The sequence below is a fragment of the Amblyomma maculatum genome, chromosome 3, assembly GCF_055883805.1.
Source record: "Amblyomma maculatum isolate TAMU_Amacu chromosome 3, ASM5588380v1, whole genome shotgun sequence".
Classification (NCBI taxonomy): Eukaryota; Metazoa; Arthropoda; class Arachnida; order Ixodida; family Ixodidae; genus Amblyomma; species Amblyomma maculatum.
In genome coordinates, this window is record NC_139346.1 from 89589462 (window position 1) to 89609677 (window position 20216).

The window sequence follows — 20216 nt, forward strand, 5'->3', positions numbered from 1 at the left end:
GTGATTGGGCCTGGTAGTCGCCGATCGAGTCTTGTTCCTTGACTGCAGCTCATCGCCAGCACGCGCTTTCGGCGCCGTGCTCGACTCATGCGCGCTAGGAAGGCAGACGTTTTGACCTTTGAACGACAACCTGAGGCCAGTTGTCTCAACCGGGAACCTTCCAGTGCCCTAGACGCCCGCACCCTTCCTTGTATTCCTCGTGTCTCACAGAACCTAGGCACCTCGCCGACCCTGTGCACCTGACCCGGGGACTTTTGCAATATGTATTCCCTTTTAGTCCTATTGGTTGGTCTGACTCGTGTCCTGTGAAATGTGCCCCGATAAATATATGCGTTGCTAGGTGGGTAGGTCTGGTCGTCTATCGTTTTTCTTATCACGGACGAAGAGCAAAAAAATAGCAAAACAGGCATTCGACTGTACCCACCAGGCGGAAAAGATTGCACAAAACAGATGCCTTACGGCAACAATACGTAGTTCAGCACAAAGCAAGGCTTCAGGAGTCGCAGTTTCTGCTTGTCAGCACATGTCTGCATGGTCCCCTGTAGGTAGATTGGGGTATTGGCTTCAATGGGCAGTCAAATTTAACCTGATAAGTTCCTCACGGAAATGTGAAACACAGCCCCTTGGACTAGACCAGAATAACCAGTTTTGTGATGCATTCAAGCGGCAGCTGGAAACCCGCATCAAGATATGTTTAACAGCACTTAGGTAAATCCAGTATAAATTACCGTATAGCTAATGCCATGGTCAAAACATTGAGTGCGAGGAATAAAATTACAAAGCAGACTTCATTGATCGAAAGCCCCAAATAAGGAGTTTTGTTATGTTAAAATACAATCTTAGATAGAAAACCGTGTTGCCTTATTTTGCTCAAGTTGAAACGCCGAAGTCAAGCAACGACTAAGAAATGGGGAAAGTGCATTTTTGACCGAGCCGCACAGATGGAGAAGTCAGCAAAGCAGAGAGCGACACAAAAGAAACGCACACATAGCGGCATTATCCAAGTTTGTGTGTGAATTTCTTCTGTGTCCTTGCCTGCACAGCTGCGTCTACCACCTTTAAGCGGTTCATGACTTTTATAGCAGGAACAGCACTATTAGACTTCTATTTCCTCCAGAACAGTCAAATTAACAAATCAAAGGATACCCGACATCGGCTATTTTCTTCATATATTGTCACGGACAACAGGGCTTAGGTGGCAATATTGTCTAACTCAATTTCTAATTGCGATACACCTTTTCGACAAAGAGCGGGACCTCGCTCTCTTAACGTTCAATCGTGTGCAAAGTAGTTTTAGGAACTTAATCTTGATCCTTTAGCTGCACCTTTAAAACTGTGACGTGCCAGCGTAAAGTGTTCTCTTACGAGTCCTATTTCGTGTATGTTCACCTTGGAACTGCTTATTTACTGTTTCTTTTTTGTGCCTCGTTTATCCCAGACATACTGATTAGCATAACGTTCTCAGTTGGCAAATTACACAAAAAACGCCGTGTCATAGATAACTTTAGCAAGGCATGCGAACAGGCCTGCGTTGCCTAGCGATAACATATTAAATTCGGCGTTTAAGGGCACGTTCTTATCTCTCTTTCTCATCAAAACGGCTCTGGCGTAGTCGATTGCAGAGCCATCTGAGCCACGTCGTTGCACCGGGACACCACACAACCTGCAACCAAATAAGTGGCCGCCTGTGACACCTGCCAGGTATCGCCTATTATAGGCATGGCCTAGGTGTTTCGATGACATCGCTGAGAACTCAAGGGCGACTCCCCGCTCTTGGCCGAAGAGAAATCAAAACGCTGTCGCAATAACAGCTACTTAGGAAGTAGAAGTGCAGAGCTATCATTAAACAGAGGTATGAAAAAACGCGGCCTGCTTTTCCACCTGTTTTCGAATGAAGGTATACCGAACGCGAACTAGCCAAGATGTTCCTTTTATGAAGTTCAAAACCCTGTTGCGTGTTTGGAAGAAGGGCATTCAGTCTATTACTGTTCATTTACCAGGTTGTGAAGATGTCTGTGGCAATATGGCAAACATTGTTAGTGATATAAGCTCGCATGGTCGAAATAAACCCATAGGAAGCTTTCGTTCCAAATTTGGAACGTAAAATTTTAAATTTCTAACGTGTCACAATGCGCTCAACAGCAGCTGGCTCGAGAAGCCAACTGATTTTCGCACAGAAAAAAAAAAAACGATAGAGGTAGGTCGTCTGCATCCCTGTTTGGAATACACGAGCGGCGCCCTCATACTTTTATAACAATCGCCTCTACCTGCCTCGTGCGTTTTAAATTTAAAGTCGCAATGCGTTACAACATCATCCATTGAAGTGGGAAGCACAATTGCATGCCTCGAGCACAAAGCCACGCGTAATTGACGCGCGTGAATTCTGCGGTGAACCATTCGAGCGCTCTGCAAATGCGTGTGGACGACTGTTGAACTCTTGGCTTTCCGCATTTGAGAATAAATCAGAGGATCTGAGAATGCATCCGAACGCTGTATGACATGAGGGAGAGCAATACAACGCTTTTACACTCAATCAAGGTTGCAACCTAGCTGAGTTGTGTTTTGTTTAAAATATCTTCGAGAGCGTGCACTCGTCTATGTGGTCTTCTCTTTTCACCTCAAATTATCTTCGGACCGGCTGTTGAAGGTTTTCGTTTCTAGGTTTCTGTGTTGCTCAATCTTGCAATATTATCGAAATTCTGGCATTAGGTTTTAATTTTTGCCCAGGCGTTTTGAAATAATGTTTGGCGGCAATTCAACAGCAGTCTTAGCACCTTTTAGTGAAATCTAACTGAGGCAAGCTTCAACAAGAAACCAGCTTTGTTGTCGTAGCGGCGAGCATTTAACAACATACGTGTGTTCAAAATAGTTTGCTGTGCTTCGTTTATAGTCACCTTACTACACCTCTTGTTGTGTATACGAACAAAAGGTGTGTAGGTGTTTTAGGCATCGTATTCATATACGTTGAATTTTTTCCTGCTTTTCTCAGTGTGACACACAGCTTACTGTATGGCGTCAGGTTGCTTTAATTTATTACTCTTATTAGGTTGCATTGGTTTTGTTTCGTCCACTCTACCATCATTTAGAGATGCAGAAGTCAACGTGTCCTAAAGGACCTGCAAAATGGCTCACGTCTTGCTTAAAGCACATACCACAACTATTTCAGAAGCGGCATTTTCCACACAGAAAGGAAAATTGCGAATACAGAACTGGTGGGATTGTGCCACATTTATCAGCTTGAAGGATACTGTTCGTACCTTAAATATGTGACGTAGATAGCTGTATGTATCCATACAGCTATACAGTTTAGCTTTCCCATGAATCAAAAAGGGATACTAAGAAAAAGTGTATCATAAGGAGGATCTGGGAGAGGCAATGTATAGAACTCGAAGATATATAATAGTGCTGGAAGAAGGAGGCAACGTGCCTGTTTTACACATGGTAATGACGGGAACAAAGGTTTCTCTTTTTCCTTTGTACGTAATGCATTTTGACGAATGACTGCATATCTGCTGTCGTGTCTGCTAGGAGGAATTTCACAAGACATCTTCAAATACATCCTTGTATGACAATACATTACCGCGAACCGTTGAAATCTTTATTTGTTCTTTTTCAAATACCACTAGCATGCGGCCTTAGAACTGTGATTTTAGCGCACGCATCGATTCTGTATTATTATTTGTTGGTTCATGATCGTTGTCTCCAGACGTAGCTTGGCTGCATTATCGGATCTCTACGTACGCGTCACACTATCAGCAGGTTTACATTTTTATCCTTTGAACCAAAGAGCCTTCGCAGCGTGATTGGCAATTCGTGGTCGGGAGGACCTGGTTTCATTACCGCCCCGTACACACTTACCCAAAACAGTTTGAGTTCTATTGTGTTTCGTCAGAGAAACTTTTCAGGGGGATGTTGTTTTTGCAAGTACTTCTCATATAGTGTTCAAGTTATAAGCCCCAAGTCAATTAGTAAACTCCTTGTCATGCCTATATATGACCGGAAAGAGGAAGTTGGAAATATAGACGTGTAATGCATTCTTAGATTAACTCCGATCAAGACAAACTGTTGGCGCTCCACTCACCACATGGCGTAATGACGATGTCTGTTGTACATTAGAATAAACATTGTGATTTAGGACATTTCTTCGTTAGCGGAGTTCAAGCTTTCTACAGTGTAGCCTCTTAGTAAATGAACTGTTTTGAAGAACTTTATAACGCTTGTGAAAGCCGTTTGGAACCTTTGTTGCTATTGGCACGCTGGCACTTTGCAAGGCACGCAGACATGAATATTAAACGATTAGTGTTTCGCTGCCTTATAACATGTTACTAATTACTAACTAGGAACTAATCAAGTTTTCTTTTAGTTTCTAATCAATGCATAACACTGGTGCAAAATTTCTATTTTTGTTTGTATTGACATTTTATGAATTATTTCTCATTTAAAACATTTGATCCAAATTATCAGTTCCTGGGTGTTCCTAATTAATAGTTGGTAAAATTATATAGATTTTGATACATTGTGACACATATGCGGAGTTATTTTTGTTCATTATATAATATTTTCACAATACTTCGTTGACTTCTGACTGATGTAACATCACAACCCTAGTTTTTTTTTTGACCGAAATTATAACCCTAGCTTTTTTTTTTTTGACCGAAATTATAACCTTTTGCAGACCTTAAGCATAAGCGCGTCTTAATTCAGCGTTCCCTGTCTAAATCGACAGAAACACACCATTTTAAATTTTGGGGCAATTGTGATGTTCGCGCTGTTTTTGCTTTCCTGTGGCTCCATCAACTAGCTTACTATATTAACAAAAACTTGAAATTTTCACTATAGTTAACTAACCATTCATTCTATAATTATTAGCCTTAATTTTCTAGTATAATGTGTTCCTGCATTTTCGGATATATTTATTTTTTTTTTCACCTATATTCATCAGTTCCGGCCAAGAATGGGTGAATAGGAAGACCCCTGGTTACAACACCAGGCCTTGATATTACAGGTGTCCTGTCTGCAAGGGGCTGATATTATGTCACTTAACCACGTGATGTAGTTTTGTGGCTGTTTTATTCTTCTCACTTTGTTTTTTTGCATTTTTTTCTGATACGTCTTTTGCAAAAACTAATGTGTACTAGAAGTAGGCAACGGGAATTGATTGAACGATTGGTAAACATGTAAAAGGGTATAAATTTGGGTTTTCATTGATGCAAGGTTGTGGCAGTGATAGTGCAAAAGTTATGTGACGGAATGAAGTATAAATATTTGATCCTAAACCCGCGAATAAACAGTTGGTAATCCCGCCTCTTTCCTGCCTGCTTCTGTGTTTTCTCGCTGTGCGTCTTTCTGCCTCCTTCATCTTATCCTACTGAATTTAAGGATTATAAAATATATATACAGCATAGCCTTACAGAATATACATTTTTATAAAATGCCCTGGTGTTTGACATCACTGACACATCACCCAAGTGCTCAGTAAGCTGTCTATCTCTCTGAATTGCACAAGAAAGTTTCATTTTTAATTTCACCGTTGGAGCTAGAGAGAGTGTGCTGTTTTGTTCGTAGGAGTTTTGTTCCGGATTTTAAACCAATCGTAACCGTAGCACACGACAGTAATGACAGTACCTTTTCTGTCTTTATCAACTTCGAGCTTTTCTATTTATTAAGCACACTTTGGGTATTTATCCGACATTCTTGGACATGACTCTTTGTTCCCGAGAATTGTCGTACTGTTGTGCTAATTTCAAATGCTACGTGCAACCATTGAACATATCAAGGCCGTGGTAGCGGTCTACATGTTACATCGAGGGAGTGCTAAAAGTGGTCGACGTTTTTTTCGTGACATGAGAATTAGCTTTTCCAATACGTCTGGTAAAGCAAATAGGTTCTATGGAGGAAATTATTCTACTTTGTGGTAGTTTGAAGAAATTCCGAATAAACTTTTCAGCTGTAGTGGACAGGTATAAATATAGGCGGTTTTACCACTGCTAGTCTTATGTCCGAGAAGTCTAAATAAATATGTAGATGGCATCCTCGGTATTACGTAGTACCCCGACAGTGGTATTTACAACAGTGAAAGTAAACCTGAAACATAATTTTGCTCTTTATAGCGTGTTTTCTAAAAATGTACTACGCAAAAACATTATTTTGCACTTTATAGCTTGATTTGAGGACACGTACTACTTCCTATTTATTTATATCGGGGTATGCTTGAGCGTCAAGGTGGTGTGCACTCGAAGACGATGGCAATGTCGACAGTGTGAATGCTTAGTCACAGTAGAAAGCTCTGCGCAGAGTTGTGCCCATCGCAGCGCATACCTAAATGAACACATCCCCTGAACATTCTTGGTGGAATCAGTGGGTTCGAGCCCAAAAAATGCTGGACCTGCGCAGCGGCCGCCACCTCGAAATTCTCGCGATTACTCGAGACATGGCTCCATATACATCTGTAACACCAACTGTTGTAGCGGCCCACCTGGTGAGGTGGATGTCGAGTGCTGGCTCGCAATTTATGAGCGTGATAGCGAAAACAACAGGTGGGACGCTACACTGATGTTGATCAGTATGATTTTTCTACACTACCGGCACCACTAGCGTGTGGTTCGAAACCAACGAAGAAGAAATTTCTCCTGGAATGCTTGCAAACAAAATCTCTGAGACCTGGTCTGGAAGCCTGTTCGCCGTTAGCTCACCGCCAAGAGGGGACTAGCAGCTCGCTCTCAGGCATCTGCCGAATCATAGATCACCTATACCCGAGGCGTTTTGGCACTGCGCTTAAGGTTGATAACGAAATGATCGAAGCTGATAAGATGGGGCACATCCTAAAATGCATTGCCGATGATGCTTTTAACTTTGTACAGCGTCTCTCCCTCATAGCCTGAGTTGCTTTGGGACTTTAAACCCACAAACCAGCCTAACCTTGTACTCTGTAGGGATTGCTCATGGCTGACGCCGTTCTGTAGACGTATCCACGCCCTGAGCAGGCTAAGCACCGTCGCACTCCGCCCCGCTTTGACCGGCTCTCCAAAACGGCTGCTAGCTCAACTTGAGAGGATCTGTCGACCAAAAGCAGCCGTCAAACCCTGATAACTTTACTCAAATAGCGCGCCATGAACTATGAACACTCGCTTTGCTGCATCCAACCTTCCCGCGTTGGACATAAGCCTTGCCACTAATTCTATTATTCACGCCGTCGTCCGTCAGGTGGTTACCAACTTGGGCGTTTCTTCTAACCGCTCCATGGAACAATAGATGTCCGGCCCTCTCCCTCTCATGATCGCTAGCGTTACGCCCATCAACGCCTTCATACAATGTTTCTGATTTACGCAATCCTGATGAGTGGCAAATTCCCCTGACAATTTGGCGATCTACTTCATGTGTTCGCATTCAGGACAGATCTCTCACCACTGCCGCAGCCACTGTTCCTGATCACCCATTGATTGCTGATCTGACTATGGTCCCCGCCGTTTGTCGCCTAGTTTTGATTAGCCAATCGCAGAGATCGCTCAGGGCTCCACCTCGTCCCGAGTACAAACGCTCCCCCTCCCCGCCACGCCGTCATTCCTGTTCACCTCTTGCTCACCACAGTTCATCGCCGTCCTCCACCGACTGCTTCACGGGAAACTGACCCATGCAGCTGCCAAGAACGCTGCATTAGTACAGAAACCTGTAAACCTCGTAGTGCCAAAGTGTCAATTACTTATACCCCTGTAATCTCCTCGTTATCTTTGTGAATGATGTTCCTGTCTCGGCCCTCATTGATTCTGCCGCCTAAGTCTTCATCCTCAGTTGAGCTTCTGCCGCCGCGTCAAACCTATGCTGACACATACCGTTCCCCCCCCCCCCCCCGACGTCATTCTTCCCTACCTAATTGTGCTCGTCACTACGTATATCCTCTTCTGAACTTCAGTTTTCACTGAAATTTATCCCTGAACGAATACACCATGGTACATTGTTCACTCTTACAAACTGTGACATGACTAGTGTTCTAACAATGAGCCCACGTAGGAGATTTAAAGTGTACTTTTCTTTACTTCCGTGACTGCGGCTTGAAATGCGGCGGGTGAGAGGCGTGATCTCCTTGACCTTGCTCTGCAGGAAGCGTATGATGAGTGTGGTTCTAGTGTCCTGTTGAATATGGAGACCCAACAGTCGGAATCGTGGTACTGTGGATGTTAGAGCGTTTTAGACTGTACGGTGATGGTTGGGGCGCGATTAGCTGCTCCGGGCTGATATCGGGGTCAACTACAGTCAAACGCTCGGGCTCTGCTGTTTGGGGATTCGGACGTTGTATGTGGTCCACATGGAATCATTCAGCAGGATGGCTGACTTCAGACGAACGAGTTCCTCAGGATTCATGGGAGTAACTGGTTGGCGCGACCGGGGGCCCTGGAGGTATCAGCTCCAATGGCTTGCGCTTCTGGATCAACGTTCGCCTTGAGCAGAGCCACAGCCTCACTGTCGAGGTGGTCTAGGAATTCAATTCATGTTAATAACGTCTGGTGCGTCTGGGGATACGGGTAGGAGTCTCCGGAAGGAGGAGACTCAAATGGCAGAGATCGCATCAGGGGAATCAATGGCTGTCTCCCTGTAGATGCGATACTAAAGCGCCCCTCATAGCGACATGAAATGTCCGAAAGAGCTGGGTTGCTGTCTTCCTCCGGAAACGTGCTCAGCAGCTGTGCTGGCTTGGATAGTTGCTCCAGTAAGCCGCATTCGAGGGCACCCAGTTCACAGTTTCGCACACCCAAAGGCGTCTGAAGCATTTGTGAATTATTCAGCTACGTGACCGCAAATGCTAAGTGCTAAGTGTGACGATACAGGCACAGAGGCAAAACTGCCTTGCTTGTGGACCAGCCTTGTATCCTTGCTCAGAATAGCTCATGGACCCTCATGGCGTCACTGTCCGTGCCAAGCTCCAAACTGCTCTATTGCACGACTCCGAGTCTGCAGTTGGCTGGGGCCCTCCGCCCCGGCTTCCCGACAGCTCAAAATGTGAACTGGCAGACCTGGAGGCAGGATCTGGCATGGTAACCGCCACAGAAGGCGTAATGACATGTGCGGGTCCGAGGTTGTGTCCTTGACGATGCTGGAAGCCACATGATATGAGGACGCGTTGAATGGAGGCGGTGAGCCGCCTTGCACAGTCTGGTCTGTTATGACTAAACAAACAGCTGGTAGGCCCAACTCGAAGAAGAAGCCAAGCAACAGCAAAAAAAGAACGGAGTGCTGCCTGCTCAGCGCAGCACATGCGCGCAGATGAGGGCAGCAAGCAGGTCGCATGGCGCTATGCTCACGGCTTGTATCTTGTTTATGCATTTGGTTCAAAAATATTATTTCGTGCATACACGTCTTTCAAAAAACGAGCAAGCAAAACAGAATTGCAGGATTATGTAGAAATGCATACTCGATGGAGAAGAAATTTGAGTACTGGTACTGGTAGCGTAAAGCGGTGACGACCCCGCTGGACAAGCTAAAGAAGGTGGCAGATTACGCAGCATACCGGTATGCCTTAAGAGAAAAAGATATAAGAGTTGCATCTTACTGGTACCCACCTACGAACAGAAATGTACAGGATAAATAAATTGTTGTAACTTAGTGTCGCCTTTCATCGATCTGGGCATGGAAAACCCTGCTAGTCTACTGAGCTGCAGTTGCCTTGGGCGGCAGTCACATTCAGGAGCTCTGGTAATGTATTATTGTTTCTCTATTGCCCTAGCTGTTTAAGCTTTATAGTAGCGAAGGATCGGCTCTGCGCGACAACAGATCGTCTTCTTTTTTTGCCCGCTCTGCTGGGGTCCCACTTTCTCCTGTCTCCTAATATTTTATGAACCTAAGGCCCACAAAAACATCCCCTTTGTTACATGCGGGCTCAATTCCTAGATCGTAAGTTCCTGACGGGAATGAAAGAAGGAGCTGGTCAGGAACGTTTGTATGACTGCGCATCCCGGTCACTGCTACATTAGGAGTTTTGGCGTATATACAGCAACGAACCGAATTTCTATAGGAAAAATTTCTGGGCAACTGAGAGTCGCAACCACTCCAGAAAACGTCATATGGCCTATTATGCTGGAAATTGCCAGGTACGTACACTTTGTTGGTTACTGGCAGCTTCTATGAGTAAAGGTACAAACTCAAAACATGTCTGATCAGAAATCCAGAGGTTTATTCATTTGTGCCACTTCAATGGGAGACCATTTCAAGTGCAACCACGCATTATGAAGCCTCTTGAACCGTCCCTCGATTTGCCTTACCCGGTCCCGCTGTTTCATTAACAGTGTCTGGGTATTTAGCATTTAAAGAGGAATCAGTAGAGTTCTCGGTCTTTCTCGTCGATTGGAGCCTAAGCGGCTGTCTTTGAAGGGGGCTCCGCACGTGCTGTTTCTGGCGCAGTTTGGTCGTCTGTAGGTGCACTTGAGGATGTTTCTGGTAAGGCTTCTGGTGTTCCTTCATTTGGGAGGTCTCCAGCAGAGGCTTGCGTGGTTGGTTGGTCAACATTTGTGGCTCCTTCTGAAGTAGAGTCTGTTCCATTAGAAACCTCATCATTAGACGAGGGAGTAGAAAGCTTGTTATCGCATGGCTTATTTTCGTTCACGTCAACCTGCACAGAACACGAAAATGATATTTAGAAAAAAATAGAACTGGTTGGTTGGTTTATTGGGTTTAACGTCCCAAAGCGACTCAGGCTATGAGTGAGAACTGTTCTAGTTCAAAGACCTACAGCAGTAGTAGCCATAAATGTAGATTTCAGCTTTTCAAATTACGCTTTTTTTTCGCTGCACACGCACTCAGCCAAAAGCTAGTGCCATGTTTGCATCTTTTCCGAGGCACCAAATACCCTGCCATATATAATAAACCGGTATGGGACCGCATGGATCCACTAGTTGCAACTTTTAAACTAAAGAGCATTGGGAGGCTAACGCGTCAAATAAACTGCCTGAACGCCAGCATAGTCTTATGGGCCGGACACCCCGCCAAGGATGTTTCCTGCTCAAGTTGAACATTTTAGCCTGCTCCAATAAACACTCCGAGAGCACTGTAGAATCTAAACCGCAGAAATGCAAAGGCGGAGCATTCCTGCTGAACAAGGTATATCACATTTCCTCTCATTATCATTACAAACTGAATGCACCATCACTGTCATTGCTACTGTCATCACTGACATTATCACCAACTTCAGCGTAATTATCATCGCTACTATTATCCTCATGGTAGACGACGAAAATTATGTTATGGGTTTCATGATCCCGAGCATGGCGCAGCCTAATGTGCCTACTACACAGGCATTCTTGATGAGCATCGCCATGCGGCTGCAAAAGAGTCTCTGAATTCCATTGTAGTAGTTCCTTGCTATCTACTTCTGATGCAATAGTAACCGAGCTTGCAAATTACTACACCAGTATTTTTTCTGCCACTACAGCTAATGATGACGACGTTCATGTAGAGCGCCTTGTTTCTATGATTAAGCCGCTTTCCATTACCATTAAGTGTAGTAGACGACGCAAGTGACCGTTTGCCGCTTTCCAAAACTCCGGAACCTCATGGTATATCAGGAGAATTTCACAATTGGATATTGTAGGGCTTAGTGAACTTAGGAGCCAAATGAGGCATATACTGTGCCGAAGGGCAGTGATGTACAGTGATATCAAGGCTTACAGAGGAGACGAGAATTAGTGTAGGCTTCCTTGTCAATTAGGTTATAAATGGTAATACATATGAATTTTATACTAGTAATTGAGTGGTCATGGCGTTGTAATTAATCTTAATAGGCGGTATAAATTCAATTTTTTATACACCTTCGCGCCTACATGTAGTCCTAATGACCAATCAGCGGAAAGAATCTACGATGGTGTAAAATTAGCATTGGGGCAAGCAAAGACGCTGCATACTGAAAATTGGCGACAACAATGCCAAGGTAAGGAAAAAGCAGACTGGAAACCGTGCAGTGGGTAACTATGTCATTCGTTCAAGGAATATAAAGTTGGAGTTAGTAGTTGAGTTTACAGGTAGCAATAACTTAAGAAGCATGAATGCCTTCTACAGCAAACACAAGAGCCGGAAGTGGGCGCGGAAAAGCCCTAACGGGGAGACTAAAAACGAAATTTATTTCATAGCGTGCTCTAACCCCGGCATTATGCAGGATTTTGAGGCAACTGGAAAGGTACGATGCAGTGATTGAATGGTGGTAAAGTCGTTAATTTGTCTAGATTTGAATAGGGAGCGAAACAGGTTAACAAGGAAGAAATCCATAGACAAATTAGTAGTGAGGGGGAAAGCAGATTTTAGGATCTCTCTACAGAACAAATATTCGACTTTAACTATTGATTTAGATCTTAGTGTAGAATCGATGAACGATACCTTCAGAGATATTATTAAGGCGAAAGCCTTTATTAGCTGATCGTTGTCATCAGCAAAAGTGTCACGTTTTTGCTATGCCTCTGATTGGTCGAGACTGGATGACGTCATAGAGCTCTCGACCAATCACAGAGCACAACTACATCATGCGCGAGTGCGTGCCTTATATGGCCATATGACAATCAATAATAATACTAATAATTATTAAATACCAATTACTGATCAATGCCTATAATTAATTAATTGTACATTCAATACTTATTATTTGCTCAATAAATAACACATACTATTAAATGCTATTTGCGTAAACAATTAATCATCCCTAATTATTCCGCGCACCCGGTAAAATCAACCACACAACAATAAACGTATAACTGCGAGTATAGAAGGAGTGCGATCTCGTCGCTGCCAAGCAGAATTCACTGATTAAATGCACTCGCGGAATGTGAAAGTATAGTCGCTCGCTTTACGCGTAACAGCACTCGTCGGTACATGCGCAATAGTCGCATAGCAGTATGCCGAACTCAGGCTTTCGCCTTTCATCTCTTTATTCTCCAAAGAGTCCTCAAATTTTTTTACAGGGTGCACTGTGCAAGTAAGAGGGAGGAGAGTTAGACAGCAGTTGGGTAAATTAGCTAAGCAGAAAAAATATTTGATTAAGAAATGCCAATATATGAAATCCTGCACCCCAGCAGACAGGATAGACCTAGGATAGCTATAAAAGGTAACCAATAGGTGCAAATTGTCCGACATAAGTAAAAATAGCATTGAGAAAATCAAGCATGCTCTAAAGAACGGGGGCAGCCTAGAAGCGGTAAAGAAGAAATTAGGCATAAGAAAAAGTCAGATCTTTGTGCTAAGATACAATGCGTCTTACGTCATCACGAATATGGGCAAGCGAGTCAAAGTATCTTAGACGGTCTACACTGGTGTATACGATAGTACCCAGGAAAATAATAAGTATAACAGTAGTGAAGAGCAGTCAGATGTTCTACCTGCCTGTGTACGCAATGTCTGGTGTCATCGACGGTACCGGAAACATTGAAAAACGCTAATAATATCTATGTTAATAAGAAAGAGGACACTAAGGACTTTAAAAATTACAAACATGTCAGCTTACTATCGGTTACGCGCGAAGTATTTTCTAATATAATCGCTAACAGAATCAGGACAACTCAAAACTTCTATTAACCAAAGGATCAGGAAGGTTTTCGGAAAGGGATACTCTACTGTCAACCATATCCATACTATTAAAAAGGGATAGAAAAAAGTTCGGAATATAACCAGGTCCTTTGCATAGGCTTTACGAAATCAAGGTGTAGACGAGCTATATGTGACAGTACTGGAAGGTTTCTATAGTGGATGCCCAGCAACTATAGTTTTCCATGAAGAAAGTGAAACATTCCCATTAACTAAGGGGTTAAATGCAAGAAGATACCATTACCCAGTAATATTCTCAGCTTGCTTGGAAGAAGTATTCAGATTTGAAATGGGAGCAGTTAGGGATAAGCATTGATGAAGAATACCTCTGCAATCTGCGAATCGGCAACGAAATTATCTTGGTAATTTTCTCAGGTAATGAATTTCGGATAATATTTTAAGCCCTAGACAAAAAAAAAGTAGAAAGGTAGGCATGAAAGTCAAATATGCTGAAGACAAAGACAATGCTCACCCTAATCGGAAATTAACGGCAGTTTAAATTGATAACGAAGCATTGGAAGTGGCAGCCGAATATGTGTACTTATCACAGCTAGCAACGGCAGATCCGGACCATGAAAGGGAAATAACAAGGAGCATAGGTTTGGGAGGGAGCGCATTTTGCAAGTGCTCGCCGATTATGATTAGCAGCGTACTATTATTGCTCAAGAGAAATGTATATAACAGTTGCACCTTACCTGTACTCACCTAGGGAGCTGAAACGTTGAGTAAAATGCAGAACGCTATGAAACCAAATTATAATGGTAAATGGAGGGAAATAAATAAAAACCTCTGCGCAATGGATCAGAGAAATAACTCGTGTTACAGAACCTCTAGTAAACAAAGAAGAAATAGAGATGGGCAGGTCATGTAGTGTGAAGAGAGGATAGCATATGGTCACGTAGGGTGAAAAAATGGATTCCAAGGTAGGAAAGCATAGCAGGGGGTGGCGGAAGGTTAGGTGGTCGGGTTGGGCTAAGATGTTCGCATTGTTTAAGTGGATGCAGCTAGCACAGAACCGAGTTAATGGAGTAATATCAGAGAGGCCTTCGCTCAGTAATGGGTATAGTGTGGCGGCTCACGATCACCAGGATATGACGCGATGACGCTTGTGACCCCTGTTCCCAGCTCCCTTTCGTATGTTCTTGCACGTATAATCACTCCGCAACTGACGAGATCCATAATGACGAAGTTTTTGTATGTCTAAACTCACATGTACTATTTCGCATACATTGGAAAGCTATCACATTATGTGAACGTTCACCAAGCATAGGTATATAAACCCCTGCGTCTCTCATAACCTCGGCCGTTTTGGAAAGTTAGTCACCATAAAACGAACGAAATCTTATAAATACCCGCTTACCGGCGCTGTACAAAACGCCCCTGCGAGGCCAAGGGCAGGCATCTAAAGTCGCAGTTCAAGGATCCTGGAGTGCAGAATTTCGCTCACCTCCCGTATGAGACGAAAACGACTTTACATCGCCTGCCAAAAGGTCATTTCAGGTTGTCTCGTGACGTCACAGCACCCTTTGACCACTGAGAAGCTGGTGTAAGCGTTCATACGACAACTCCTTGCTGGGGATTTTTCACTCACTGCGCAAGCAACGCTAATGCTGTGTTTGCTCAAGAAAGCTTCCTTTAACGCCATCGCGTAAAAATAAAATGCAGAAAACTAAATTATTTTTTCCCATCCTCGTATAGGAAGATCAAATTTACTACAGATAGTGATGTGCTGTAATTGATTAGGGAATGAGCCTAATTATGTCATGTAGTATCCTCACATCTGGACAAGGAAAGGAAAATAGTATAGACGAATGAGACAATTTGCATCGTATTTGGCAATTCTTGTATTGTAATGCATAGTAACTTACTAGTATCTCTCTAGAGGAAAGCATATAAGAACTATATCTCACTGCTACTTGTTCTGTGGGGCAGAGACATGGGATAGCGAAGAGCATTCTACCTATATGAAAGCTGCGCAAAGAGTTATGGAACCGAAAAGGACATGCTTAATGCTAAGAGGCCGAACCCATGCAGAAAATAAAGAAACGAATTGGGGGTCGAGAGACATGTAATAATAAATATGATAGGGTTCCAAGGGACTACAAACTTAGCAGGGTTTGACGGAAATTGCGTGGACTGCAGAGACAAAGTTCGTGGTGGTCAAAAGAATGCAACTGGCTTAGGCCAGTTTAATTAGAGTATAGGAAATGCTTTTTTCCTGCAGTTGGTATAGTTCAGGATGCGTGTTCCTTATGCTTCGATTTCAAAGGCATGAAAATCGTGCAATGACCCGATCTCGTCAAGCTCTCGACGCCTCATCTTGCCAATCAATGTTCTCGTTATGCATTTTGTTAATCCCTAATCAGTACTCTCTTATTTGGCGCCCGTAATATTTCACACACAATCTTAAGCATACGTAGCTTACTGCCGTAAGCTGTATAAGTATATGAAAGGTCACCCAACATTAATATGAAGTGCCACTTTAACGGAGCTGCCCGAATACCCCTACGAGGCCTAACGATTGTATGTCTACCTCGGGATCCTCGTGATCTAGTGTTGACAGGGAGACTGGCGGAAGTAGACACCTGGAGGCGAATCTTCGCAAGCTGGTGCGCGCACACACACACGCGCGCACACGGGTATGTACGCCGAAACCTAGGGTCTGGTGGAGAGATGAATTACTGGATAAAGGAATAAAATGAAGTCATGAGCGGAGTAGAATTTCCTTACTAATAACAGTTCTCTGTGCTAATGGATTTGTTCGATGACGGTACCAATAAGGGAGTGTTTATAGGCAGTTTATAGTTGATATTCTACTACTGCACAAAAAGAAATCAAAAAGAGGTCATCCGATTCTTTTACCTCAAAGTATTTTGCAACGAATATCAACGGCAAATTAGATTTTTTTTTAGTTTAAAACAAGAATTGCCTCCGATTGAGTCAATTGTAGGGACTGTTTGCCTAAAAAATATTTACTGACTCATCGCTTGAATGCTTTATTTAAAGATTCAGTGCAAGGGGGCTTGCACGGCTGCGAGCTCAACAGAATAGGGAGTCTAAAGCGTGCATATCCACAACGGCAACGGCGAAATATTTTAGCCCTCAAATTGCGGACGTTAACTCTGTGATTTTCGCTCATTTAGCGTGAAAGCATGGTTGCCTCTTTAAAATCAAGAGCCGCTCGCCTCAACTCAATTAGTTGGCACTGCGAGCCTTATTGATACTTTTAGCAATTGCCGCTACTGTTTCTCAAGTTCCTATAAGTGGTCGTGATTTGAAGACAAAATTGAGGCTACAGTTTAGCACAGGTTTCACGATGAGCTCTTCATTCTGGTTCCCCGAAGCCTAATAGACCAAAACCTCTTATGCTACCATCTGCAACTGATCAGAACGTTGTAGGTGGCAAAGACGTGACACAGCGAGAGTTATGGCTTTGTGATAGCTTTTTAGGCATTTCAACAGCTGAATACGCAATATACACAAATTCTCGAAAATAATTCCAGCATCTTATGTCGTCTGAATAAAGTACACTTGTTTTGCGTCTGTGCTTAGCATTCATTTAGCTACACGCCAACTCTAGGGTTACATTTCTTATTGTATATTGCAGCGAATCATTCGAAACTTCATATGCTTTTTTTCAACAACCTGTAGTGTGCGGCCTTGTCTCTATGATTGAAGTGTACGGACCGAGTATGGGCTGTTTATTCATGCTTGTTTTGACGAAACGCGGATTTATCATTTCTTTTGTCCAAGAGGATGCGTCGTAACGTAGGTTGAAGGCTTCCAGCCATACGCTTGTATTTCTGCAATCTTGCAGGTCATGCTAAAAACCATCTGCAGTTTTATCTACATGTATCTTCTGTGCATTTAAATTCAGCACGGAGGAGTAACACACGCATTTTCTGCATGACGACCGGCGAGAACCATTAGTGCTATAGCCGTCGCCGAGTAGCTGAGTACTTTTGCGGGCGTAAGTCAGCGTAAGTCAGGTCCTTTCAGTTCAACACCTACCTGTATGTTAATTACTGCCCAATGGCGTTTTCGCCGCTACGTGACAATATATAGTTTATTGGTCTAGGCAATGCTTGAGCATTTTAGTGGCCGTATTGACCGTAACAGCATTAATTGGCTTTAAAAGCATTTGATAAGCAATGCCGGTCCGACTCATTTGTGGTCCAGACGAAAGGGAATAATAAGGATAATAAAATTGGGATCACGCACATATGGGAGGCGCTCAAAGAATATGACTAGAAGCTTATCGGTATCACTAAAAAGGGAAGTCTACAACATTTGCATCCGACCTGTACTTACCTATGGGACTGAAACATGGGACTTAACGAAAAAGGTTATACTTCAGTTGAGTACTACCCAGATGGGTATAGAACAGAAAATGGCAGGTGTAACGATAAGAAATAGGAAGCGTACAGAATGGTTCTAAGGAATAAATGAAGTTACTAATATTAAAGTCTAAATTAGGAAGAAATGTTGTGGGTAGCAGATGTAGTTAAAGAGGGGGGATAACTGATGGTTTCTAAGAATAACCAAATAGATTCCAGGGGAAGGTAAGCGTAGCCGGGGGTGACAGAAAATTAGATCGGTGGATGAGAATAAGAAATTCGCAGGGGTCGAGTGGAGGCAGCTAGCGCAGGACCGGGTTAAGTGGAGGAAAATGAAGAACACCTTCCCACTGCAGTGGGTTTGGTCCGACTGAATATGATTGAAACCAATTTGCAGTATGGAAAAGCAATACTCAAATATATATCAGAAAAGAAGGGTTTAGCGGCATACTGATTTAGTTTCCCTTAAATACGCATCACGCTATGCTGTGCTGTATCTCTCTTATATATGTCTGAAATCTTTCCACTGCCAGTGATAGGCAGTACCAGTGACAGAGACCCCCAGCGAAATGCTTTTATGCAGTCTGATTGTTTATAAGCCAACCTATTTCATGAAAGCTCCTATATATCTGAAACATATATCTGCAGTTTACAGTTATAGATTCGTTTCTCTTCTGGAGCAGAGGAACACAGGTGTCATCTAAAAAACAAAGCATGAAGTTTATCAAAGTTAGTTGTAGAGCAGGTGCCAGTGCAAGGTAAAGAATTGTTTATATTGAGCTAAAACTACAATTAGTGCATAACTTTGGCAAAAGATGCCAGCCTCAATACCAGAGACCGTGTTTCGTAGTTCATAAACTGATGTGGCATTGCGTGATACTCGAGTGGTTCGTCCAGCGTACATTATTTTTGAAAATGCATACTAAACACCTCTGTTTGCCTACTTTTCTTCAAGGTTAAATATAAACTAGACATCGTTTCTTTCTAATAACCTGCCAATATCGGAGAAAACTCGTCGCATAGGTCTTAGTGCACATAAAATCTGAACTGGAGAAGATTTCTTACGTTAAACACCAAGTTCAGCTCAGGTCTCCGATGACCAAATGGAAATAGGCCGGGAAACGGGAAAGCTGCATAGAGAAAAAGTTATTGCTTGCGCAGTTTTCAGCAGCGCAACAGTAAATAACGTGTCTGGATAAAGTCGCCTGCTAAAACACGAGGTAAATAATTTAATGCACTTGCTCAAGTGAAAATTGTTGCAGATGGTAAGTGCTGTTCTGGTTAAGGACCTAGTCGTAATATTTCAGTGTGCCTTGGCATTCTAACGGAAGGAAACATTTAAATAATGACTGCGTTGTTCTGCAGGTTCCGCATTGCAAAAATAGAGCCTTCTCCACATGTTATCCAACGTTGGGATTCTTCTCTTTACGCGCTTTATCTTATAAGAAATAAATCCATGTAAGCACAGAAACAATGCAGAATTTACGGAGCACGCATTTGATAAAGTTCTTGTTTTAGTGTAATGGCTAATGCTAGAGATGCATAAAGAATTCCGAATAATTGACTGGATTAAATTGGGTCCTAACGTATTGGATACATTTAAACTGCATATAAAGCAATTACATATATGTTATTAATGAGAGCTCAGACATGCCAAAAGACATAAATAAAGAATTGGATACTCACCGTAAGTGACTGCAACACACGAAAAGAAAAAAAGCGCAGCTAAGGGCTTCATAATGATAAGCGTTCAAACTCCGAACTGACGTTATACCGCACTTAACCTAACTCCGAGTTTACAGCCGTGGCTCCTAGACACGTCTATGTGCTTTTCTGAGCAACACCTGCAGCTTTTAAACTATCGGATAAGACGTGCTGATTCATGGCTTACTAAAACGGCTCGCATACCGAGTTTTGTCACGCACCAGCTTTGCTGCGAGAGCGTATTTTTATTTGTCATTGATTATTTCGCCAAATGAAGTCTAGGTGCTTTCGTCGGAAAACTCTCCGAGACTAGTGTACATCAAGTTGCATCACTTCCGTAGTGACACACAAATGTTGTGCACTCATGTGCGCACGTTACGAAAAAAACGGATGCCATATGCTCTGCGGCAATAGTATTGCGGAGAGACGTGGAACTTTCTCTCGTCTGAACAGCGTAAGCGAAACATGTACGTGGAATCTTTTCATTTGGCACAGATGGCAGACCGCGTTTGCAGTGGTTGCCACCCTGGCGGAGTTTACTCGGAACACTTGCCTTGTAAGGCACTAGATTTGGTCTTGTGCTTGCAAAATAGAAATATCCGCCTTCAAAAGCTGCGACAG

The 20216-nt window shown here is 43.1% G+C and overlaps 1 protein-coding gene across 1 annotated transcript; it reads right to left on the reverse strand.

Annotated features, from left to right (window-relative positions):
* Positions 1-10148: 10148 nt before the first annotated feature.
* LOC146195249 (uncharacterized) lies at positions 10149-19727 on the reverse strand. Its single transcript, XM_084596202.1, has 3 exons — positions 19578-19727; positions 18957-19021; positions 10149-10600 (listed from the first exon to the last, which is right to left on the reverse strand). Exons 1-3 carry the CDS (start codon positions 19627-19629, stop codon positions 10343-10345), a joined length of 375 nt encoding a protein of 124 aa, XP_084452328.1. The 5' UTR covers positions 19630-19727; the 3' UTR covers positions 10149-10342.
* Positions 19728-20216: the final 489 nt, after the last annotated feature.